The 26,466-nt window shown below is 42.4% G+C and overlaps 1 protein-coding gene across 28 annotated transcripts in view; it reads right to left on the minus strand.

Annotated features, from left to right (window-relative positions):
• MAST2 (microtubule associated serine/threonine kinase 2) overlaps positions 1–26,466 on the minus strand; it is a 237,250-nt gene that overhangs the window by 16,090 nt on the left and 194,694 nt on the right. For 17 of the 28 annotated variants that reach the window (XM_067008485.1, XM_067008520.1, XM_067008494.1 and 14 more), the window contains 6 exons: positions 15,735–15,810; positions 12,415–12,435; positions 10,504–10,582; positions 7,990–8,144; positions 6,000–6,075; positions 3,290–3,499 (listed from right to left, as the gene is read on the minus strand). In XM_067008485.1, coding sequence (XP_066864586.1) covers positions 3,290–3,499; positions 6,000–6,075; positions 7,990–8,144; positions 10,504–10,582; positions 12,415–12,435; positions 15,735–15,810 — 617 coding nt within the window. The remainder of the gene's footprint in view (positions 1–3,289; positions 3,500–5,999; positions 6,076–7,989; positions 8,145–10,503; positions 10,583–12,414; positions 12,436–15,734; positions 15,811–26,466) is intronic. The other 11 variants (XM_067008539.1, XM_067008503.1, XM_059042639.2 and 8 more) reach the window with 2 other exon arrangements.

The following is a 26,466-nucleotide window of genomic DNA, read 5'->3' on the forward strand; positions in this document are numbered from 1 at the left end:
AGAGAACATATTCCCTTTGGTTTTAAAGAGAAAGCAGGTAGGTGGAAAAGTTCTGCTTTGGACTTGGGAAGTTTGAGGTACCTATACTAGATACCTTCTTAGGTATTTGCTCAGCCCCAGAGACTCTCTCTTCTTGGAAACTGCTCTGACTTTTGGAGTCACATTTGTATTGTGTGGCTGCACTTTCCCTCTCACCTCCGATAGCTGACCAGAGTGGACTACTTTCCTAGGAACTTACTTTTTTTAAAAAAAATTTTTGGCTGTACCATGCAGCATGCAAGATCTTAGTTCCCTGACCAGGGATTGAACCCATGCCCCCTGCATTGGGAGCACAGAGTCTTAACCACTGGACTACCAGGGAAGTCCCTCCCACCCCCGTTTTTTCTTTTACATTGGTTCTCTACTACTTGCAACGAAGAATTCTAACCGGTGTGGGAAGTACAGTGGAGGAGTCCAATCATCAGCTGGGGCCACTGATCCGGAGCTCAGAAGAACAGTGGGGAGCAAGGGCCCTTAGCAGATGGATGACAACTGAAGACACAGGAGCTGACAGGGCTGATCAGAGAGTGAAGAAAGGAGAATGAGGAGCATGGAGGCTCAGTAAGGTGCCCCTCGAAACACCAGCATTTAAGAAAACCTGTGAAGGGGCAGCAAGACCACAAGACTGGAGAGAACAGTGTCATGACAACTGGGGAGGGAGAAAAGATCAAAGAGAGGTGTTCACTGTGGAAACCTCTGTAGACAGGTGAAGGAAGGTGAGAACTGAAAGAGGTCACAGCATTTGGCAACCATCCAGTTAGTTCTTTGGTGACTTTTGCCTGAAATGTTTCAGTGGAATAATGGGAAGGGAAAGTAGAAGGCAAGACACGAATAGTGAACAGGTTGTAAGGAAAGAAATACAGCAAATGAAGACCATTAAAAAAAACTGGTTATGCAATGAAAAGAGAGGCTGGACATTTGATGAAATCTTGTTCATTCTTTTAACACGCAGCTCAAATATCAACTTTGTGAAGCCTCATCTAAGTCCCCTGCCCGCCCCCTCCACACGAAGAACAAGAAGTCACGGCTCCTTCCTCTATGTTTTCCTAGCTGTTTGCTCACAGCACATGGTACTAGCACGTTGTTTTATAATTAATTGTCTGTCTCTACAGGTACACTGTAGGGCCTTGTAAGTAGAGAGGCTGGCTGTGTCGCCTAGCACAGGTGCCTCTTATATAGCAGATGTCAATGCTTATTGACTAAGTATTTGAAAGTGTACAATCTTAGGCTCTGGAATAAGTAACCTGGGTTTGGGTGCTAGCTCTGCTACTCAAGAAATGAGTTACCTTGGGCTAACTTGGCCCTTTTAAGGTTTGGTTTCCTCATCTCCGTATTTAGAGAATAATAACAATACCTTCCTTACAGTGTTGTTGTGAAGATTAAATTAGACAATGTAGTGCCTAGCAAATTCATCTACCAGGGTTGCCCTGCAGTCATCCTTCACTCTAGTCATGCCAAACTACTTTACCTGCAATTCCTGAAATGAACCAAGTTCCTCCACACCTCTGAAAGGTTGTTTATACTGCTTTCTAGGTCCAGTGAACTCCTACCTACTCATCAAGACTCAGCTTTTCCTGAACTCTCTATGCAGAGTCAGCACATCCTCCTCTGTGCTCAGAACTGATCTCTGTTTAGTGCTCATCAATCACACTTACTATAATAAACAAAAGTGAGATAATTCATATAGAGCACTCCGTGTGGTGTCTGGCATACAGTATACTTTGATAAATGATAGCTATTATTCTTACTGTAATACATATTGATGGGTCTGTAAACCCCAGTCAACAGCAAATTCCTTGAGCCAGAACCGGCACTGAACTTCTTCTCTGCATTCCCAGGGCCTAGCAAATGAGAGAACATATGAATGCCTGGCTCCATGTTCAGTGCTCCTCCCACTGCCAGAGGCAAGGCATCTGGGAAATGCCTGAAGGTTTTGGGCAAAGCTGTGACTTGAGCATTTCAGAAGATCCATCTTAGATGTACAAGCAACCTTGGAAGTCACTCTAGTTGATTTATCTGATGCCTCAATCCCTGATTCCTACGTATTGTTGGAGAACTGTTAGGAAGTTATTCTTGAACAGAAACAAACAGCCACCAGTGATGTTTCATGGGACTTCAACTTTTTAAACTCATATTTCTGCAATGTTTAAATTTAAGTATTACTTTTGAAATCAGAAAAAGACATTTTTGTAGAAGGAAGAACTTTTTCGTCTATTAAATCAAAACCTTTCTCACCGTAACTCTTGTCCACTGGGCTAGTATGCCTTTTAGGGGACACAGAAGCTGCCACATATTACATATGATAAAACTCCCAATATTTGACAGCAATAATCGTGATCATCTTTAGTCATCCTTTCTCTAGATTCAACTGTTTCCTAAATTAAAAAAACAAACAAACAACTTCCTGCTCCCAATTTCTGGACTAACACACTGGAGTCGTTTGAGTCCATTAGCCTGGGCTCTCAGCTCAGTTGGTCCTACAAAAGCATGAAGGCACATGTTTGGAGGTAACAGGGGTCTGGACTGGGAAATATTCTAGTGACATGAAGAGCCCCGAGGAGACAGCACATCTCCTCTCCCTTAAGCTGTACTAATGGTGTGATGTGGGCAACTGTAGTCTGAGTGGGAACGGGCGTCCGATCACCCTATCGGAGAGGCAGAGAGGAAAGGGAAGAGCAGAGCACGAAGCAGCGAGAAGAACTCAATGGTCTCTGGATTACTTTGCCCAGAGACTTTTTACACTGGGGAGGATCAGGTCTCTAAACACATCAGTCCCCACTGGAGAACTTCTGCTACGCAAACAGAATATCAGCAAACGGATAAACCCGTAGTGCAGTCCTCGGGTCTGTTTTCCCCCGACTGAGGAGAAGCAGTCTCAAGGTTCTGCTTACACCAGTATGTCTACCAAAAGAGAGCCCACTACAGCCACTGGGGCCTCTTTTTGGCTCTCGGTTACTATCTCCTAGGCAAATATTTATGAACACTATCAATGTTGGAGCCTCGGGAAGAGTAATTGGTATTAGAAAAGGAAAGGAATCACAGCACTAAATTCTGACAACGAACAGGCTTCTCTGAGAAATGCAGGGGACTGGGGAGGAACCAAAGCGCAGCAGCAGCAGCACATGTGGGGCGGGTCCCGCATACCAGCAGGGAGGTGGCAAGCAGGCTGGGAACACCATGACTGCCTTAATCTTAGCTTGGGACTAAAAACCACCAGAGTTCACCAGAGTTCCAGAACAAGGACACTCACATCTTGCAGAAGCTTCTCTAAATTCTCTTGAAGTTCATAGAAGTAGTGTGAGGTAATGAGGCCACTCCGAGATTTATCCAGGCAGTCTCGGGCCATCTCAATCACCTGATGATGAATAAAGCTCAAGGTTCCGTCTGCCAAGGGCAACACGTTGTCTGGAGTGTTGGAGGAAATGAACTCTGCTAGATGCTCTTCCATTTGTGCGGTGGCCTGCAAATCAAGGCAGGACAAGTGACTCTTTCCTTCTGATCCAGCTCGGCTGGAGCTAAGGCTGAAGGCCCTGGTCAGAGCCTAAGGATGGGCTCTGTGATCCTGATTTCCTGATGTTGCATTTGGGGAACCTGATGACTGGAGACGTGAAAGGTCACCTTCAAGTCAAGTCAAAACATTACAGTCAAGGCCCTCTCTCACCTGGCCTTGTCCACCTCTCCACTCCTTGAAGGGCACATTCTCTTGTTCTAAGGACACTGAGGTTCTGTTTTTCCTTTATCATGCTATCTCATGCCTCTGTCCATTTATGCTGTTCCCTGTGTGTAGCTTTTTCACCTGCCAAGCCTGCCTGGCAAACTCCTACTACTCCTTCTAATCTCAGTTCAAGAATCATCTTTCCTCTGGGAAGTCTTTGATTCCTCCAGGAAAAGTAGGGTTTCCTTTCCTCTGTGCTTCCACTGGACCTCCCAACTGTATAAATTTGGTGTGTGGACACTCCTGGTTTCTAAATCTTTCTCCAGACTTGGAACTTCTTCAAGTCAGTGGGAGTTTGATTTATCTCAGGATCCTCTTACTTGAACTTAGGACCCAACTGAGCTAAGCAGATGTTCAGAGAGTGTTTATGGAAGGTGTGAAGCTGCCTGCTCATGGACCTGGATCCCCAGCAGAGCAGCATGAGGTCTGGCTCAGAAGCCTCTTGGGGACCTAACTGCACAAGAATGTCAAAACAACAAATATACATCAGCTAACAAGTTCCTAACTGCCTATCTAGGGCTTGGCTTTCTTTCCTTTGCCACCAGGTGGTGATTTCTGATTTTCAGTGTATGTTTAAGTGGGTGTTTGTATATGTATATATATGTGTGTGTATACACACACACACACACACACACACACACACACACATATTTATGGTGTAGTGGTGTGGTAGGGAGAGAGGGAGGGGACGGGGGTGAAAGAGGAGAGGGAGTGGAAGGAATCTTAACATGCTTTTTCTAACATGAGTTCATCTTACATACAAACATGCAATGCTAGAATAAAAATACAACACCTAATATATAAGGAGGAGGAGGAGGAGGAAACACGTGAGATGCATTTCTAAACACTATACACACCCAAACTTTTTTCTGAAGAAGCAAAAGGCACAACAGAATGATTTCCTAGCTGTTCATTCTGCCCCTCTGCCCCTTGCTCTTACTCTCCAGTGCCCATCTGAAGGCTAGAAAGTGCAGACAACAGGGCAGCAAAGAAATAACAGCTAACACTTACTGAGTGCTTACTATGTCCTGGGCACAGTTAGAAAAGCTTAATGTTCACTAATCTTCACAAATTCCCTATGAGGTAGATACTCTTATTATCTCAGATTACAGATGAGAAAAATGAAGCTTAGAGAAGTTAATTAATCTTCCCAGGGTCATGAGGCTAATAAATGGTAGAAGCAAACTTGAACCCAGTTGGCCTGGTTCCAGAGTCTGAGCTCCTCCCCACTGCTCTGCCTCACTGTGAATGTCAAGAGGGAAAGCACAAGGGCTTCGCATTTTTCCCTAAGCCACCCGTGTGTGCCCAGGAGACTACTCGAGGCTCGAAAAAGGACACTCTCGGAGGAGCAGGGAACCACACATCGCAGACCCTAGATACAGATGAACAGGTAGAGCCGGGGGTCTGGATGGAGGATGAAGAAAGAGGCTTGAAGACCCCATTCTCGCTGTTGTCATGGAGAGGGAGCCTCCGTCAGGCCCTGATTCTCTCTCGGACAGAACTGGCTGTGTTCTGCAGGAACAGGGCCTATCATCAGAAAGCCGGGTCAGAGTGTTTAGGTATGTGGTGTTCAAAAGAAATGCAAATGGGAAACAAGGTCCTCGTTCCACATACAAGGAGGTTTACAGTCAAACTGCAGTTGTGAAGACCATTTCTCAACCATCTCAGGACAGTAACCTACCTTCCTCCCTCAGCATTTCCCTGCTTGAAAACACAAGTCCAAATCTGAATAGCAACTCTGAGCTGTCTCCCACCTTACTGCTCTCTCTGGCCAACTTCTTGCTAGAGGAAATTTCCAGCGTAGCTCTGTTTGTGCTTGGTAATGGGAGTGCTGCTTTAGAAACCTGCATTAAATGAAGGTGCTCTCAGGGGGCCAATCTCCTTCTGGGGGACCCCGACTCATGGATCCTGATGTGCACGGTTAGAAACAAGGTCTCTGCTCTTTCCTTCCCACTAATATACAATGGGATATGTTTTCGACATTTCCCTCTGGATACCCCTTTCTCTGGGGAGTGGAGAAATAGAGGCTCTGCAAGTACGATTCCCAAACTCAAAGTCCTCTGCTGCCTTCCTCTTCTCCAGCAGTCTGGAAGCCCTCATGCTTGTGTCCTACTCCTCCTGGTGCCTCCCTGCTCTCCTTCCGGATTGCCTCTGGCGACTCCCCCACCCCCAGTCTTCCCACTGGGGCTGGCTGGAGGTGGCACCCTCAGAGGCGTTACCAGTCTCCTTTAAACTGGATCCTTACCTTGGGGAATCTTTCCTTGTACACATGATTCATCATTATTATTTCACTGTCAAAGGAAACTGGTGACCGTCCAGGACTAAATAAGAAGGAAACAACTGTGTTACTTTAGTGCCAGGGAACCTTCAAGGAGAAAGATGCCCATCCCCAGAGCCCGTGCCCACCCACTGTCTGCAGCACCCACACACTCCCACCTTAAGGAGTGCTGAGTTCCAGAGCCTTTTTTATTCCTGGAGCTGCCAGCACTGTTCAGCTCAAAATTGTGCCATCTGGAGCTAGACTACCTTCCTGTAAGAGGCCTGGCCTTCACAAAGACTTCTGCCAGGGCCTGAAAAGGCCTAGACAGGAGGAGACCACTCTTGAGGCCACTGGTGGTTCTTCTAGGATCACCTCCTCCACAACAGGACTCTCTGGGTCTTCTTTGCTTTGGCCAGTGGGGTTGGGCATACCCCAGCATGTTCTAGGAATCAAATCAAATCAAACCACCACCAAAACAACCAAAGGAAGACAGTGTATACCTGTATCTTTTCTAAACAAGCTGCATCCAATGGGGCTAACTTAGCTCTCACCTGGGGGATGAATGAGGCCAGTCCAGCCAGCCCATACATAGTGAATTATAAACCTGGGGGTCATCTAAATCTTCCCCTTTGGCCCATGTGTGATTACATCCTCTTAAAGGATTTCAGAGTTTGAGCCACACAACTGAATGGCTATTTGGGTCCTGCCCAGTTTGGTGCCCGACATGTGATCCCAGCTGAGCTATGTTCAGAACCGTTCTTTTCTGCCTTTCTTCCCTACAGTAGGCCATGGTCTGCCTGCTACATTAATGCACATTACCCAGCTTTTTAAGAGTAATCCTCAGGGATTTCCCGGAGGTACTGTACTCCTCTCAGTCTCAAATGGCCTAAAAGGTGCCCCTGTCTGTGTGGAGTGTGAAGAGCACCAAGATTCAGACGTTCCTCTGTATGAGACAAAGAAACACACTGGGCTCCACACTTCACACTCCCTCAGTTGTATGTCTGACCCTTTGCACTGCAGTCCCAGTCATTATTCTCACCAATCTGAACTTGAACCAGTCTTTGTGGTCTGGCTCAGCTCACTGGCACTTGCAGTGCCAACATGACCGGAGGGGATTCTTCCTGGAAGGCATTGCTCCTCTGGGCCCCCACCCTGAACATGTTAACCAACTTCTTATTTCCCAGGGACCCTGGAAATCTGAGCTTGATCATTTAAAGCCATGATCATTTTATTCTCCACCCTCTCCCTTAACCTGGAATTCTGGCACAGATTTACCACCTAATGCCAAAGAGGAGAGCTGATTTAACCTATGGAATACACAGATAAATCAGCTGTTAAGGTTTGTTTGGTTTGATGAGCCCAGGTGATTCAGGGAAATGAGATAGATTTAGATGGGCATTTAGTTCTGCTTCTGCAATGGGCTTCTTCCCCGAGTCAGCCACAAGTGTCCTCAGAAGCAACTTTTTTAGTTGGCCTAGTTTATATATGCTGGGCCTCTGGATTCTACAGCCAGGTAACCATCAGAATGGATGATACTATTACTCTCCTTTTACTGAATGGAGTCCGAAGTACATTTCTACTGCCAACTACTTTCAAAGGGAAAAAGAGGGACCCCTTGACAGCATCTTCAGGCACCTCTTGTGATGGTGAGTTGAGCTGTACCCAATACCAAAGGGCTTGAGCTTCACTGCACTTGACTCATTTGAGCTGTGCCTATGTGCTAGGCCAGGGGTTGGCAAACTACGGCCCGCAGACCAAATCTGGCCCGCCGGCTGCTTTTATAAATAAAGTTTACATAATGTCTGTGGATGATTCTGCACAATAGCAGAGTAAGTAGCTGCCAGAGATGATATGGCCTACAAAGTGTGAATTATTTACTACCTTGCCCTTTATGGAATAAGTCTGTTGACTCCTAGGCTGTGCAAACAAGCTGAATTCCATGGGTACCAGGGCAGTGGGCGGAGAGCACCCTCACCTGAGGCTGCGGGAGCGGGGCCGCAGGGCCGGGGACTGCCGTCCTTCTTCATCGGGTACACTCTCTGTGCTGAAATGCTTCGTCAGAAAGTGCAGCTCATCGGCTGTAGGCTGGAAGGGCAACTGGTGCAGCTTTTCCTGCGAGGAGCATGATGACTAGAGGGGACAACATTTTAAAAGAGCATTAAAGACATGTCTAAGGCAGTCTAGAAGTGAAGAAGGACTGAAAATGGTCAGTGGCTCCCCAGTCAACGTAAACCTGAAGTCAGCCCACAGCCAGCATGCTTCCCCTTGCTCCCCTGAGCCTCCACTGTGCATGATCCCGTTCATCTCTATCCTTCAGAGCTCTCAGTTCTGATGAAGTCAAAATACTATTGTCCTTCATGAGTCTTGCAGGGGGCCAGACTCAGACATTCATGAGGTGTGACAGCTCCCCAACTACCTAGGGAGCCTCTTTAGGTGGCAAAAAGCAGATTCTTCCACGTGGACCCTTTGCCCTCAGTGAAGCTTTTGGCTGATTAGAATGGCAAGTAATTAATAAATCATACTTCCTGGCTTATTAGGAAATGTTTCAGGTATGCCCAGCCTATAAATGACATCCCCATAAGTTTTCCCTTCTACAACACCTTGGGAGAGCCCCAGGATGGCTCAGCAATGTTTCCTTTAGGCTGTTACCCAGAGGGCAACTGGCCTTGCTGCAGCTGTGAAGTCTTTGCCCAGGCTCTAGGGACACCAATGGGCAAGAAAATCCAGCAGGGAAGAAAATTATTTTTAGATCTAGAACCCAAAGATTAGACTTGACCTGAAAACAATTAAGAATTCTAAACATGGCCCAACGATTGAGATTCCAGAATCACAAGAGACCATTTGAGGGAGTGAGTTGTGCTATTACAGGCATCCCACCAATGCAGTCATTGCCGTGGCAGCCCTGGTCAGCACCTGGATCAGTGAACTCCCGCCCTTACCTGACAAGACTGGCTACAGCAGTAGCAAATCTAACACTATTGGCTCAATTTCTGTTCACCAACTGATGAAGGATCTGGGGTTAAATGTCTAAATTCATTTACACTCAAAGCTGCAGTACCACACCAAGAAAACTCTGTTGCCACACATAAGCCTTAATACCAAGTGAGAAATCAAATTTTTTTTGACTTACAGTGCACACTTCTCTCATGGAATCCTGTAATACATAAAGTTGTAAACAGCTAGTGGGAGATTTTCATGAGGCTCTGTCTTGGTCACATTTTTATAAATGATTTGGATAGAAGTTGCAAAAAGTATTCTTACCCAACTGCAACTAACATGAAGCAAAACTGGTATTTTAAGGTATTCCAATAAAATAAGCTGGAGCAATGGGTTGAGTCTATTAAAGCGTATTGAACAGGAATATATATATAATAAATACATGACTCTTACTTTGGGTCTCAAAAATCACCTGTTTGAGTAAAGGATTATGGGGAAGGGACATTTAGTAGGGAAAGATCTGAAACTAAACAGCTGCCAAAAGACCAGTGAGATCTTTGGATTAATTTAAGAGTAAAATTTAGGACTTTCCTGGTGGTCCAGGAGTTAAGACTCCATACTTTCACTGCAGGGGGCACAGGTTCGATCCCTGGTTGGGGAACTAAGATCCCACATGCAGCACAGAGCGGCCAAAAAAATAATAATAAAAAAAATTTTTTTAAGAGTAATATTTAGGTCAAGGGAGGAAATGATAACTTCTTTTACCTGCTTGGGATTTATGAATACAAACTGAGCTGAGAAGACCTGAAGAATGGTGGAAGACATGGAGAAACGGGTCATCAGTCTGTGGCCTACTAAGCCTAAAATATGTGCCCTTTACAGAACGTGTTTGCCAACTTGTCATCCTGGCTTCAATTAAATGTTGCTCAATGAGGAAGACTCATTTTAGGGTCAATTGTGCATAGTGGCAGTTAGGACATTTGTTGTATTTTAGGCTAAAATCTTCTCTAAAAGAGACATAACTAGAAGTTTTAGAGACAGGCCCAATATATATTTTTTGCTGATATACAATTAAACTTGAATATTAAATCACATTCATCCTTCCCTTCTTTTTTGAAAGGAAAAGGTGAAAAAGTTGGCGGAGGGTCTACCAGGCATTTGTGACATGACAGGGGGGTGTTATCTGCTCTTGGTTGCAGTTCTACAAATAAAATAGGGGAGCAAGGGAACCATGCTTAGGAGGCCCTGTGCCTGGCCTCGTGGACAAAGCAGAAGTCCATCCTCAAGCCCTCTTCTGACTCCACTAAGAATAACTGACGCTCAGAAACATGCTGGTTAATTCTTTCCAAAGGCATTTAATGGATCTGACTATGGCTGTTAAGGGCCACCAGACCTCTGTCCCTCTCAGCCTCATCCCAAGCAACCTCTCTGAGATGGGCTTTGGAGAAAAAGTTGAGAACCACTTTGCAACACTGTAGGGACAGGGAGCAATACCTGTAGGGAAGTATTTCCTCAGGGTGAAGGAGGTACGGCCACAGATTTGGCTACTTACTGAGACAGTAGAGCTAGGAGTGTTGGTTCCATAGCCTGAAGAAGGCAAAGAGGCCAAAGACCAGCGCCGTCCATCAGTCCTATGCAAGAAAAGAATGTTAGGCAGTTTCTACCGAACCCTACCCTGAGCCCAGGACCTGCCTGTCTTTTCATCAGATTTTTGGGGGCATTTGATTCATTGGTAGGCTCTTTCTTATCTCACAACAGTACTGCTCAGTCCAGCACATGCTTTCATGTTTCTTTCCTACATGGGGCCTGCTGTTGTGTGTTTTCCACTGCAAAGACAGACATCTCTGACTATAAAGGAGTCCATAACTTTAAATAAGAATATCTGTTATGCAATACTATGGTTTTGGAATAAAAATCTTTATACTCTCAACTTATTCACTTTTAGCAATGACAGAGAAGCAATGACAGAGGACTGCAGCTAAAGGCATCATCACAAGGAGAGAACTGTCACTGAAATGCAAGTTCCTTTTTTGAAGGCTCCATGTGAAGGGTCTTTTGGTGTTCCCCAGGCCACTGGGTTGATAACCAGGAAGAAGCGAAACTATCACCTGGGTCTGACTATGAATCAATAGATTGCAAATAGTCAAAGGCTACCCAGGACCCATTAGGACTCATAAATCCAATCTTTGAGAATGTTTGCCAAAGAGTGACAGCAACCTTATGAAAGAAGAGTGAAGTGGCATAGCCTTGGCCATATATGAGACTTTGGGGCAGGCTTCCAGCTGCTCTTTAGAGGATGTGCTCTGAAGCTCTCATCACAGAGAACCACAGTTATCTGCTTTGCTTTAGAGAAGAAAGATCAAGCAAGTATCTGGTTTGAAGCTTTTATAACATGGACAAATGATTCTTTCCTGGACCACAGGATGTGTTGTAACACAAATGTTCTTTCTTGTGGAGCTTAGGGGTACAGCCTGCTCTGGTTGAAGTTATAGAAAAACTTCTTTGATGTGACCCACAGAACCTAAGAACGTTAACAATGGAGGACCTTTAGAAGTTAAGTTCAATACTCTCAATCTTCAGGGAACACATTAAGACCCAGAGATCTGGATGAATTGTTCCAGGCTCCACAGTTAAAGGTGGGTGCGGGGAGGCATGGAGAGGAAGAAGGAAAAAAAGGAATCAATCTTGCCAGGGCTTCTCTTTTGGAAGCACTCCTCTCCACCCCCACCAATACCAAGCAGCTTTTCCTACTATGCTCTGTAAGGGGACAGCCGTGGGTTCCATGCCACATGCACATGACTCAAACTTCATGCCACCCAGACAGCCGGTCCTGCTGGAACCTAGTCTCTGAGGCAAAGAAATGTCCAGGAGGCTGCTCAAACATGATATTCTCTCTGATCTCTCTTTTGGGTCCTGAGAGCTCTACACAAGGAAGCAAGTCAATTCCAGGAAAACAGAGCTCAGCAGAGATGGGACTAGTCTAACTCAGGGAGGCATTTCCCAAACCCTTGTCAGATACACTTCTCCACAGGTGATTTTTCCTCCTTCATACAGAAATGGGAACCAACTGCATGGCAGCCATTTTTCTGTAAACTGAAGAGCAGGGACCACCAGAGTCAGAAATGCCACTACAGGATGCCTCCATTTCCTCTGCCTGGTCATCCCACTGGGTGACTGAGGAAAGTTGTGGGAATGAGGGTGACCTGTCCCTACGCTCAGAAGCTTGGAACTAAATATTTAGCAAATCCTGCCTTCTAAACATATGAGCACGGAGCCTTGGTTCCAGCAGGTAGAGGGGGCTCACTTAGGGCCTCTTTGATAGAAATGAAAGGCCAAATGTTCATACCCACAGTCAGAGAAGACTCATCACAGCCAGTTCTCACCAAGCATAAAACCACAAACCATACTGTCTGGCCATGCATAGCAGTTTCCCAGCCCCTCTCCCCATCACGTCCCCTATTACCTGTCTGCTCTGTGGCCATGGCTGTATTGGAAAGACATACATTAAGGTGAGAATCAAAGGGAACCAGAGAGACTGCTCTGTTTGACACCTGGCATTTGGTCTAGCTTGGCAGAGACAAACCTTTTGTTTATGAATGTGTGTAAGTTAGTGGTGAGATTGTGTGACTAATGGGTCTATCCCTAGAGTTTCATTAAATCTGCCTTTTGTGTGATATTCCAAACTAATGTGATGCTATAAAGCTCATGCCCAACTTCAGTGATAGGAAACACAATTCCTGAGTACCTTGTTTCACAGGGTTGAAGTCTTCCTCCCCTCCCCCACCAATACCTAGCTTCTTTTCCTACTAGTCTGGTAAGGGGACAGCTCGGGGTTCTATCTTCCACACATATGACTCAAACTTCAGGCCACCTAGCACAGACCTGTGTGGATCTCGGTGGTAATACCAGGTCCCAAAGCCCCCGGCTGATCCTACTCCTAAAGCCCAGGGAATGATGCAGACACAGGACACCAATGGAACACGCTATTCCCTCTGCATGGATTGGTCTACACACCTGCATCCTCACTCCCAACATGGCAGGCTCCTTCTTATCCTTCAGGTTGGCTTAAAAGTCACTCCTTCCGAGAGGCCTTACATGACCACCCAGTACAGGCTCTCCAGCCTCATTCCCTGCCTACTCTTTTAGGCAGCATCATGTTCTTTCCCTTCACGGTGCTTATCACAGGTTATAGCTATATATTTGTTTGTTTGCTTGTTCGTTATTCTTCCCCACCACTCATTCAATCAATAAGCACCGACTGAGTGCTTATTATATACTAGCAGACATATTTTCAACATATTAAGGCATGTTAATCAAAGCACAATTAAAGGTGATTTGATTCTGGTTGAGAGGAAACAGAAAACAAATAAGAAACTACCGCCAGCCCTCCTTATCCATGGGTTCTGCATCTGTAGATTCAACCAACAGTGAATCAAAAATATTCAGGGGAAAAAAAATCCAGAAAGTTCCACAAAGCCAAACTTGAATGTGCTCTGTGCCAGGAACTATTCACACTGTATTTAAAACTATTTACATAGCATTTACATTGTATTAGGTATTATAAGTAATCTAGAGATGATTTAAAGTATACAAGAGGATGTGCATAGATTATATGCAAATACTATGCTATTTTATATAAGGGATTTAAACATCTGTAGACTTTGGTATCCACCAGGGTCCTGGAACCAATCCCCTCTGGATACCGAGGGGTGATTGTATCAGGCTTTGAAAAGTACTAGTTTGAAAATAAAACTGGATGGTTTGCTGGAGAATGATGAAGGGGCTCCTTTATATTGTATGGTGAGTGAAGGCCTCTCTGGGGAGTTGACATTTAAGATGAGAAATGAAAGACAAGAAGGAGTTAACTAAGCGAAGACCTTGGGGAAAAGCATTCCCTCAAAGGGAACAACAAGTGCACAGACTCTACTAAGTCTACTAAGTTTCTAGAAAGTTAGGGCTCTGTCTGTCTGGTTCCCACTATATAACTAAGTACCCAGCATGTGCCTGGGCTTACTGGGTACTCAGTAAATATTTATTGAATGAATGGGAAATGACTCAATGCCATTTACAGAGAACGGTCACAGGTCCTGCTGTCCCAGCTCACACCTAATCTGAGGCTAGAGTTCAAACACAATCAAGGCAGGAAGTCTGAGATAAGTTAGACTTTCAGCTGGGCTGGAAAGCAAATGCATCCATCCATTATATACCTATACTGTAAGTGTTCCTATCTGGATCCTTAGTTAACTAACGAAGTTACACAGGGTAGGAAAGGTGAGTCCATGGAACAAACTCTGACGATACTTGCTTTGAATAAGGCAATTGGGTCAGGAGGGGGGCACCCAAGTCAGCCATCAAACTTCTCCCAACCTGTCCACATCCTTTTCAGCTGCATAGAATCCTGGAGAGGAAGGGGGTGGATTTCTTCTGGGTTGCCATTTTATCAGTGAGTTAATGCTGTTAAATTAGGAATCTGTTCTTTTTCTGTTATCTCTTTAAAAAAAGTAGTCTGAGGACTACTACTACTACTCTGATCTCAAGGTGTATATATCATTCTCCAACCATTAGAGGCTCCAAATCTGGAGCCATGATTTTTCTGGAGGTCTTAATACCAAAGACTGACTCTAACCAAGAATATTTTTAAAAATAAAAATAAAAAATAAAGTCAAAGAACGTGAACGCTGTCAAGAAAGAATTTTAGAGATGTTCTGAAAAGTAAATAATTTGTATAAGAAGTCTTGGGGGACTTGCCTGGTGGCGCAGTGGTTGAGAATCTGCCTGCCAATGCAGGGGACACGGGTTTGAGCCCTGGTCTGGGAAGATCCCACATGGCGCGGAGCAGCTAAGCCTGTGCGCCACAACTACTGAGCCTGCGCTCCAGAGCCCACGAGCCACAACTACTGAGCCCGCGTGCCACAGCTACTGAAGCCTGTGTGCCTAGAACCTGTGCTCCTCAACAAGAGAAGCCACTGCAATGAGAAGCCCATGCACCACAATGAAGAGTAGCCCCCACTCACCGCAACTAGAGAAAGCCCACATGCAGCAACGAAGACCCAACACAGCCAAAAATAAACAAACAAATAAATGTATTTAAAAAAAAAAAAGAAGAAGCCTTGGTATATGGATTGACTCATGTTAATCAGCTCAGTACTTCTCCAGAGGCCAGGTGATACCCTGGCAATGGGCTGAACTGTCAGGATCGCTACCATGGGCCAGGGATAAGTTGATATCATTTCCAGAAATAAGTGAAATGTGAGGAATACAATCATGGCTCTGCAACACACCAAATCTTTCTAAATTCATGGGAGAATAAGTGAAGACCTGGTAGTTTCTTTATCCCCAAGGAGGGAGGCATAAATGGCCTCTTCTAGTTCCCTGGAACTACCTGAGTTAGAGGAATAAGAGTATAACTTTGGGTCCTCCTGGGAGGAGAACCCATTTTCTCATCAATCACTCTAGGATAGCTTTCAGTCAAGAGTATAATGTTTTCGAACATACCCTCAGGAAACCAGGGACTTGTGCTTAAGATTATAAAATAAATTCACTTCTAATATCTACTTGCCTATTTGAACATTCAAACACAAATACCTACGGTGTTTGGAAAGCAAAGCTTGAACAAGATGTTTATGACCTGGGTGAGGAAAGCAGGAAAGGAATTTTGATGGCTGGTAGACCAAGGTAACACACTTGGAAGGGCAGTGCCTCAAAGGAGGAAGCTGACATTTAACTGATATTCATGCAAATGCCACACACGTTAGTCACAGAGGAGTTTTTCTATCAACTTACCTACGGGCAGGAACAAAGGAAAAGTGAGCAGGTGCATTTGGAGAGAAATTCCGGGGGCTGTCCAAAGGACTGTTACCTGTGGACAAGGAAAGTAAAAGAAATCCTCTGTGAGGTTTGCTTCCGAGGAGGGTTGAGATGATAATAACCTTCAGGGAAGAAATCAGCCCCTAGCATCGGCAATTAGCATTATATGGTTATTTTTCCAAGTCCACCATTAGTTTAGTGATTCTCTCTTTGCAAAAATTGGCAACCCAGAGGTTTCTCCCTTGTTCCCAAGTTGCCTGTAACCATCTATGCTTCTCAGACATCTGTTTTAGATCTAGCAGCAACCTGCCCTCCTTGGAACACCTCAGGTTCCAATCTGCCTATTCAAGTTAACCCAACTTTCCAAAGGCTTGAACTCATTCAGTACAGATAGCACAGCCAAACGCTCACACTCCTCAGAGGGCAACGGGACTCCTGGCCCGAAAGTCTCTTGCACATGTATCTCTGCACACTGCATCCAAGGGGCTAACCAAGAAATATGTGTGCTTAAGCGAAAATGAAGTTCTCAGGAGAGCAGTGCTCCTTAAACAGTCCATACACAAGGCCCCCAAGTCTGCAAAGCATGCCCAACCCCTTCACAGTGTAGGAATTATCTCTATCTCTTTATTAGTTTTCACATGTTCCTTATAACTTGTAAACTTATAGCTCAGAAGCTTTGAACAAAATTGTGTGCTTACCTTAGCGCTATGACCACAATTCTCAAACCTAAGCCTGCCATACTTCTTTGGTCTAACTTCCAGCTGGGGGCTGGTATTTAGGAGGAACTGTCAACATGTCTCTACCCAAAAATCACGTTGAAGTAAGCACCATACTCTATGATGTGCTAACCACTCTGCCAATCCCTGCCCACCTCCCCACTTCTGTGCTCACCTCTATGAACCAACACTGGCTATGAGGAACTGCTATCCAGGGACCTGGTAGTTCACCATGCCCTGGCTTTTTCTTGGGCAGTTTATTTCCTGTATAGGGTATGACTGTTCCAAGGTGCCACGAAGCTACCCAAGTGTTTCTCATTATCTCCATTCAGCAGGTGTGGATAGCACTTGCCTTTCTGTACTGATCTTGGAAAAACCAGCCTCTCAAACAATGCCCCCCTACCCTATGCAGCACCTCTGTATCAATTATATAAAGGCACTCTCTTTAGGAGAACTAGTGAAGAAGAGGCATTTTCAGCTTCCACTCATCCCCTTGACAGGGATCCCCAATGAGGTGTACAACCTTATGCTCTCAACCTAGTACCAACTCTGGGTTTCCCATGTGTCTAGGGCTATCTCCTACAATCTATCCCACCTCCTGGCTGGCACATGCCACCAGGGTGTGAGAAAAGTGATTTGGAACAACTGTTTCCTTAGGCAGGACTTAAAAAGAATCAGGCCTCCTCAGAATTATCAAGGTCTTAAAAAAAAAAAAATCCCAGGCTTCCCTGGTGGCGCAGTGGTTGAGAATCCGCCTGCCGATGCAGGGGACACGGCTTTGTGCCCCGGTCCGGGAAGATCCCACGTGCCACGGAGCGGCTGGGCCCGTGAGCCATGGCCGCTGAGCCTGCGCGTCCGGAGCCTGTGCTCCTCAATGGGAGAGGCCACAACAGTGAGAAGCCCGTGTACCGCAAAAAAAAAAAAAAAAAAAAAAAAAAAATCCCTATTCTTTTTAAATAGTGTCATCTCAGAGATTAAAAAGTACCTTCAGTTTGATCCATGACATGTAAAACTAGATGCCCTTTGTTGGTTCCCAAAACCACCCAGCTAAAGCCTCAAGGAAATTGCCAGACATGAGTATCCTACAAACAATGACCAGCCTTCCAAGGACCAGGTGCAGTGATGGTTATCAGGAAGAACATGAATCTTCCAGGTGCTCACAGTAAAGCTAGGGATTCACAGAACACACATATGTCAGAAATAACTAACAATAAGAGGAAAAAAAGCTGTAAACAACAACAACAACAACAACAACAACAACAAAACCAGCACATCACTGAGCTGTTATACAACTTCAAGCAGACTAATAATCCTTAAAGGAGAATAGAGTTGGGGAGCAGAAAACATATTTGAAGAAATAATGGCTGACAGTTTTCCAAATTTGGTGAAAAAAACACTATAAACCCACATATCTAAGAATCTCCAAGAACCCTGAGAGAAAGAGGAAGAAAACTATACCAAAGCACATTATAATCATATTGCTTAAAACTCATGATAAAAAGAAAAATCTTAGAAGCAGTTGGGAGGTGGATAGGGGGGTAAGAAAGACATGTTATATACAGAGAAACAAAGATAAGGATTATAGCAGACTTCTCACTGAAAACAATGCATGAAGGCAATGGAACAACATCTTTAAATTAATGAAAAAAACCAAATCCTACCAACCTAGAATTCTATACCAGTTATTGTGTAATAAAGAATCTGGTGGCATTTGTCCCCAGTTCCTGGGAATGTGCCTCTAAATCTTTGCAATTTCCCAAGTGATGGAAGTGTCTTTGTTATTTATGGTGGGGCCAGACAGTTTATGCAAATAAATGATCAATCATGTGACTAGAGGGCTGGGGCTTTAAGCCATCTGATATTACTCTGACCTCCAGGGAATGGAGGAGCGCTAGAGACTGAGTTCAATCACATAGCCAATGAATCAATCAATCACACCTACATAATGAAACCCCAGTGAGCACTCTGGACACCAAAGCTTTGATGAGCTTTCCTGGTAATACTCTGCATACTGTTACACATCAGCGTGCTGGGGGATTGATGCATCTAGACTTCATGGAGAGAAGGCACTGGAAGCTTCACACGTGGGACCCTCCCAGATCTCACCTTATAAGTCTCTTTTTTTGGCTGATTCTTTTATTTATTTATTTATTTATTTATTTGGCTGCATTGGGTCTTAGTTGTGGTGCACAGGCTCAGTAGTTGTAGTGCACAGCCTCTCTAGTTGTGGCACATGGGCTTCAGAGTGCACGGGCTCAGTAGTTGTGGTGGGTGGGCTCTCCAGTTGTGGTGAGCAGGCCCTACAGCATGCTGGCTTAGTTGCCCCATGGCATGTGGGATCTTAGTTCCCCGACCAGGGATCAAATCCATGTCCCCTGCATTGGAAGGTGGATTCTTAACCACTGGATCACCGGGGAAGTCCCTGGCTGGTTCGTAATATACCCTTTTTGCTATAATAAAACTGTATTTGTAAGTATAGTGCTTTCCTGAGTTCTGTAAGTCATTCTAGCAAATTATTAAACCTGAGGAGGTAGTGGGAACACCTGAATTTGTATCCAATTGGTCAGAATTATGGGTGGCCTGGGAATCACCAAGCATGGATGTCTAAAGTAATGATTGTTTTTTTTTTGTTTGTTTGTTTTGTTTTGTTTTGTAATGATAGTTTTGCGGAGGACTGTGCCCATAACCTGAGAAGTCTCACCTAATTTTGGGCAGTTAGTGTCAGAAGTCATTGCACCAGTGAAAATATTTTTAAAAAACAAAGGTGAAATATAGATATTTTCAGATAAAAAAGCCAAATGAAATCCTCAACAGAAGACTGCACTACAAGAAATATTTTTAAAATCTCCTTTAGGCAGAAGGAAAATAATACCAGGAGGAAATATAGATCTACACAAAAGAATGAAGAGCACTGGAAAAGTTAGCTACATGGGAAAATATGTAAGATTTTTTTCTTATTATTTAAATGTCTTTTAAAATAATAATGTTTAAACAAAAATAATAAGGTGGTGTGAGGTTTGTAACATATATGAAAGTAAAAAGGTTTAAGATAATAATATAAAGGCTGGGAGGTGAAAATGAAATAGTATTATTCTTACGCTACATGTGAAGTAGTTTAGTATGGTCATAACGATATATACTATAAATGCTAATCCAACCTCTAAATAACAAAGAGTTATAGCTCACAAGCCAATAAAGGATATGAAATGGAATAAAAAACACTAAACCCCAAATAAAAGAGCAAAAGAGCAAAGAAGAGAACACAGATGGTACAATTAGAAAACAAATAGGAAGGTGACAGATTTAAACCAAACCATATCAACAACAATAGTAAGTAAATGTAAATAGTCTAAAAGCCCCAATTAAAAGACAGAGATTGTAAGACTGGATAAAAAAAGAACTTATTAAAGAAAGTATCAATATTCATAATCATTCAAAAAAGAAAAGATCAGTCTCAGATATTTCACTGATAAATTTGACCAAACACTTAAGGAAAAAATACCAAACAACAGCAGAATATACATTCTTTTCAAGTGAACATGGAACATGTACTAAGAAAGATCATATTCTGGTCCATAAAACAAGATCCAATAAATTTAAAAGAATTCAAGACATATAAAGTATGTTCTCTGACCACAATGAAATTTAATTAGAAATCAGTAACAGAAAGACCTTTGGAAAATTTCCAAATATTTGGAAACTAAACAACACACTTCTGAATAATTTGTGGGTCAAAGTAGAAACAAAAAGGGAAATTAGAAAAGTATTTTAAACTAAATAAAAATGAAAACATATCATATCAGTTAAAGCAATTCCATAGCGGGAAAATTATATCACTAAATACCTGTATTAGAAAAGAATGACTCAATTCAGTGACCTCAGCTTCTATGGTAAGAAATTAGAAAAAGAGCAAATGAAACCCAGAATAAAGGAAAGCACAAAGATAACTGAAGAAATCAATTAAAAAACAAAGAAAAACAATAGAGAAAATTAGCAAAACCATATACAGATCTTTTAAGATCAATAAACTATATACATATTGATCAGGAAAAAAAGAGAGAAGACACAAAATACTGACATCAGGAATGAAAGAGGTGACATCCTACAGAATGTACAGATATCAGAAGAATAATCAGGCAATATTATGAACAAGCTTATGTCAATTAATTTGACAACTTAGATGAAATTGAAATTTTTATTAAAGATACAAACCACCAAAGCTCATTCAGAAATAGATTACCTGAATAGCCTTATATCTATTAAAGAAATTAAATTTATTCTTTAGAACCCTCCCACGAAGAAAACTCCAGGCCAAGATGGCTTCACTGGAGAATTCTACCAAACATTTAAGGAAGAAATAATAACAATTCTACACAAACTCTTCCAGAAAACTGAGAAGGGAATCCTTCCCAACTCATTGTATGAAGTTACCATTACTCTTAATACTAAAACCAGCCAAAGATGAATATATTGTACATTCTCAACAATATTTCAACAAATCAAATCCAACAATATATTAAAAGGATAATACATTATGGTCAAGTAGGGTTTATACAAGTTGGTTTAAAATCTGAAAAATCAATGAATAAAACCCACCATAATAATAGGCTAAAAAAGAAAAACAGTAATATCATTGCATTAGACACAGAAAAAGCATATGACAAAAATCCAACAACCATTTTTCATAAAAACTTTCTCAAAACTAGGAATACAAGGAAACATTCTTAAATTGATAAAAGGCAAACCCATAGCTAACATTTCCTTAATGGTGAAGACAAAATGGTCTAGGATCGAAAATAAGGTAAGGACGTCCATGCTCACTATTTCCATTCAAAACTGTACCAGAGGATCTAGTGAGTGAAATAGGCAATAAAGAGAAATTTTAAAAAGCATCCAGATCAGAAAGGAAGAAAAAAAATTGTATTTATTCATAGACAACATGATCGTCTATGTAGAAAATCTGACAGAATCTACAATAAAGTTACTTATAATAAGCAAGTTTAGCAAGGCTACAGGATATAAAATCAATATACAAAAATCTATATTTCTATATATTAGCAACAATCAGAAATTGAAAATAAAAGCAATACCATTTACTGCATTAAAAGTATGGAACACTTAAGAGGTAAACCTGACAAAAGATGTACAAGAGCTATACAAAACAGTGTTAAGAGAAATTAAAGACAGCCTAAATAAATGGGGAAATAGCCCATGAGTAAAAAGAGTCAATACTAAGAAGTCAATTCTCCCCTAACTGATCTACACGTTTAGAATAATCAAAATCAAAATCCCAATTGCCTTAAAAAAAAAAAAGACAATTTTAAAGAGCAGTTTTAGGTTCACAGCAAAATTGAGCCAAAAGTACAGAGATTTTTCCATATATCCCCTGCCCTCACTCATGCACAACCTCCCCCACCAGTTGCCTTTTGGATAAGCTGCTTTTAAAATTCACATGGAAATGCAAAGGACAAGAAGCCAGACAAAAAAATGAATACATACTATGTGATTCCACTTAGATAAAAATTCTACAAAATTCATATTAATCTATAAGTGACAGAAAGCAGAACAGTGGTTGCGTGGAGATGGAAGGAATTATAAAAGGACACTGCAGAAACTTTTGGACATGATGGATATATTCACAATTTTTTTTTAACATCTTTGTTGGAATATAATTGCTTTACAATGGTGTGTTAGTTTCTGCTTCACAACAAAGTGAATCAGTTATACATATACATATGTTCCCATATCTCTTCCCTCTTGCGCCTCCCTCCCTCCCACCCTCCCTATCCCACCCCTCTAGGTGGTCACAAACCACCTAGCTGATCTCCCTGTGCCATGCGGCTGCTTCCCACTAGCTATCCACCCTACGTTTGGTAGTGTATATATGTCCATGCCACTCTCTTGCTTCGCCACAGCTTACCCTTCCCCCTCCCCATATCCTCAAGTCCATGCTCTAGTAGGTCTGTGTTTTATTCCCATCCTACCCCTAGGCTCTTTATGACATTTTTTTTCTTAGATTCCATGTATATGTGTTAGCATACGGTATTTGTTTTTATCCTTCTGACTTACTTCACTCTGTATGACAGACTCCAGGTCCATCCACTTCACTACAAATAACTCAATTTCGTTTCTTTTTATGGCTGAGTAATATTCCATTGTATATATGTGCCACATCTTCTTTGTCCATTCATCTGTTGATGGACACATAGGTTGCTTCCATGACCTGGCTATTGTAAATAGAGCTGCAATGAACATTGGGGTGCATGTGTCTTTTTGAATTATGGTTTTCTCAGGGTATATGCCCAGTAGTGGGATTGCTGGGTCGTATGATAGTTCTATTTGTAGTTTTTTAAGGAACCTCCATACTGTTCTCCATAGTGGCTGTATCAATTTACATTCCCACCAGCAGTGCAAGAGTGTTCCTTTTTGTCCACACCCTCTCCAGCATTTATCATTTCTAGATTTTTTTGGATGATGGCCATTCTGACCGGTGTGAGATGATATCTCATTATAGTTTTGATTTGCATTTCTCTAATGCTAATGATGTTGAGCATTCTTTCATGTGTTTGTTGGCAATCTGTATATCTTCTTTGGAGAAATGTCTATGTAGGTCTTCTGCCCATTTTTGGATTGGGTTGTTTGTTTTTTTGTTATTGAGCTGCATGAGTTGCTTGTAAATTTTGGAGATTAATCCTTTGTCAGTTGCTTCATTTGCAAATATTTCCTCCCATTCTGAGGGTTGTCTTTTGGTCTTGTTTATGGTATCTTTGCTGTGCAAAAGCTTTTACGTTTCATTAGGTCCCACTTGTTTATTCACTATTTTGATGGTGGTGATAGTTTCATAGATGTATAAGTATGTCAAAAGTTATCAAAATGTATGCCTTAAAACAAATATTTTTAAAATTAAAATTTATTTTATTCATGTTATGCAATTTTTTGTTTTAAAAAAAGTGCAGTGTGACTGAAGATGGTTCATATTTTTAGAAATCTTAGGTCTTTTGCAGTTTGGTTTTTAAATTTAGATTTTGTGTTTGATTTTATTATAGGTGGAAAATAAACCTCACAGACATGTAGCTCCCAATGAAAGTAGTACATTATTGGCTCTGTTTATTAGATCATTTCAATTCTATTCAAAGGGTGATAAAACTTTCTTCTGTCTTCTGTGTTGTCAAGCAGTTTTACTTGGAAACTAATGGAAATATTTAATAATTTTTTTAAAGTTTATTTATTTGTTTGTTTATTTATTTATTTATTTATTTATTTATTTATTTATTTATTTATTTATTTATTTATTTATTTATTTATGGCTGTGTTGGGTCTTCGTTGCTGCACGTGGGCTTTCTCTAGTTGCAGTGAGTGGGGAATACTCTTCGTTGTGGTGTGTGGGCTTCTCACTGCGGTGGCTTCTCTTGCTGTGGAACACGGGCCCTAGAGCACGCAGGCTTCAGGAGTTGCAGTGCATGGGCTCAGTAGTTGCAGTGCGCAGGCTCTAGGGTACGCAGGCTTCAGTAGTTGTGGCATGGGCTCAGTAGTTGTGGTGCACGGGCTTAGCTGCTCCGCAGCATGTGGAATCTTCCCGGACCAGGGATGGAACCCATGTACCTGGCGTTGGCAGGCGGATTCTTAACCACTGTGCCACCAGGGAAGACCCTATAATGTTTTTTTAATTTTTAAGAAATAGGTTCAAAATCTATTGAACTTTTCATTTGGAAGATAAGAAATATTCTATTTCCAATGTATTTTAAAAAGTGGCAGATTTACCTGTTTCAATAGGTGGCATCATTTTTGTCAATAAAATCACATATAGATGGGAACATTTCAAAACATCCATTTTCAAAATGTTCTCTCTGTGGCACAAACTGCTTTCAAACTGTTGCTACTTTTTCACTCTTTGTTAAAATGTCACCTTCACCCTGAAGGGATAGGAGCATTTGCCTCCCCTCACCCAGCAAATACCTCCTAGTCAGAATATTACAACCAGTAAATTTCCTTCTTATACAAACTTTCCCAAAGTCCCTCCACACCGTTCTATAAGATATTGTAAAAATTCACCTGTAAGCTGCAATATGTTGCAATCTGCTGAAGGGAAATGAGTGACCGAGGTGGTACAGTGGAACACCACTCTTTGTTCATGATATACTACATAAAATTTATGACACAGTCTGATAAGTGGATCTAATGAGGGTGCCAGTGTTGATCTATACCTAAGTACTAGTAAAGCCTAATTTAATCCTCATTTTTCATGATAAAAAATAAGTAAAAGTCAGTCTCTGGTGGTGCAGAGGTTAAGAATCCTCCTGCCAATGCAGGGGACACGGGTTCAAGCCCTGGTCCAGGAAGATCCCACATGCTGCGGGGCAACTAAGCCTGTGAGCCACAACTACTGAGCCTGCGCTCTAGAGTCCATGAGCCACAACTACTGAGCCCATGCACCACAGCTACTGAAGCACACGCGCCTAGAGGCCATGCTCTGCAACAGGAGAGGTCACCACAATGAGAAGCCCTTGTACCGCAATGAAGAGAAACCCTGGCTCGCTGCAACTAGAGAAAGCCTGTGCACAGCAATGAAGACCCAACGCAGCCAGAAATTAATTAATTAATTAATTAATTATTTTTAAAAAAAGAAAAGTAAATGTTTTTATATTTTCCTCCATACCCAAGGGGATCACCTTTAGAGAACCACTTTGATGAATGCTGCTATTTGAAAATTCTAAGCAGTAGAATGACAGGTATACAGTGATATATCACAAAAAATGTCCAGCTTCAAAATTTAGACTGGACTCAGTAGAAAGAGAAAAGGAATTAAGAGGTTTCTTCAATAAGTCAAATGATAGATGATTAAGACCTCCATAAAGCCAAAGTCAGACCGTATTCACCCAGAATTAGTTTGCAACACCTTCTCTACCAAAGGCTTTTTCTGAGTTTTAAACTATGTCCTCTTTCTCCTCTGCTTGCTTATTATTTTTTTAAATTTATTATTTGTTTGTTTTATTTTTGGCTGCATTGGGTCTTTGTTGCTGCGTGCAGGCTTTTCTCTAGTTGCAGCGAGCGGGGGCTCCTCTTCATTGTGGGGCGCCGACTTCTCATTGTGGTGGCTTATCTTGTTGCGGAGCATGGGCTCTAGGCACACGGGCTTCAGTAATTGTGGCACGCAGGCTCAGTAGTTGTGGCTCGCGGGCTCTAGAGCGCAGGCTCAGTAATTGTGGCTCATGGGCTTAGTTGCTCCGTGGAATGTGGGATTTTCCTGGACCAGGGCTCAAACCTGTGTCCCCTGCATTGGCAGGAGGATTCTTAACCACTGCACCACCAGAGAAGTCCCTGCTTGCCTGTTTTTGAACCCCTGATGGCATTTACCAGAATTAAGGGCACCATATGGTACATCTTTATTCCAGTGTCAATGAAGTAAGTACTTATTAATTTATCAGTTATTAATGTTTATACATTTGTTCGTTAGAACATTTTAGAGTTAGTTCACAATTCAACATCTTATATACAAAATACTGCCAACATCACAGAAAGGAAATGGCTTGCAAGTTATGGGGGTAGTTGCCAGGACATAGTCCAAAACAGATCTCTGTGTATGTGATTGTAATCTTTGGCAAAAAGCACCTATGGTTCAGGGGTAAATAACAATGGATTCCTACCACCTGGAAGCTGATGAAATAATAAACAGATTATAACAAGCATTCCTCCCACTGGCCAGGCTCCAATACACTTTTCAAAAAAGGTATTATTCTGACACTAACTGGGTGTACTGCAATTCCATTCTGACACCAACCACACACAGCACAGACCCAACAGGTTTAGGGCAAAGTCCTTAACGAGACTGCCTCACTTCCTATACCAGCCATAAATCTTGGGAGGGGGGAGGTGCCTGTACTTCTGACCCACTGACTATAAATCTGGAGGTTTCCTTGCCTTCCTTGCCTTCCCCCAGCTGCAATAATTCACTAGAACAACTCACAGAACTCATAAAGTATTATATTTACTAT

This window comes from Kogia breviceps, chromosome 1, assembly GCF_026419965.1.
Source record: "Kogia breviceps isolate mKogBre1 chromosome 1, mKogBre1 haplotype 1, whole genome shotgun sequence".
Lineage (NCBI taxonomy): Eukaryota > Metazoa > Chordata > Mammalia > Artiodactyla > Physeteridae > Kogia > Kogia breviceps.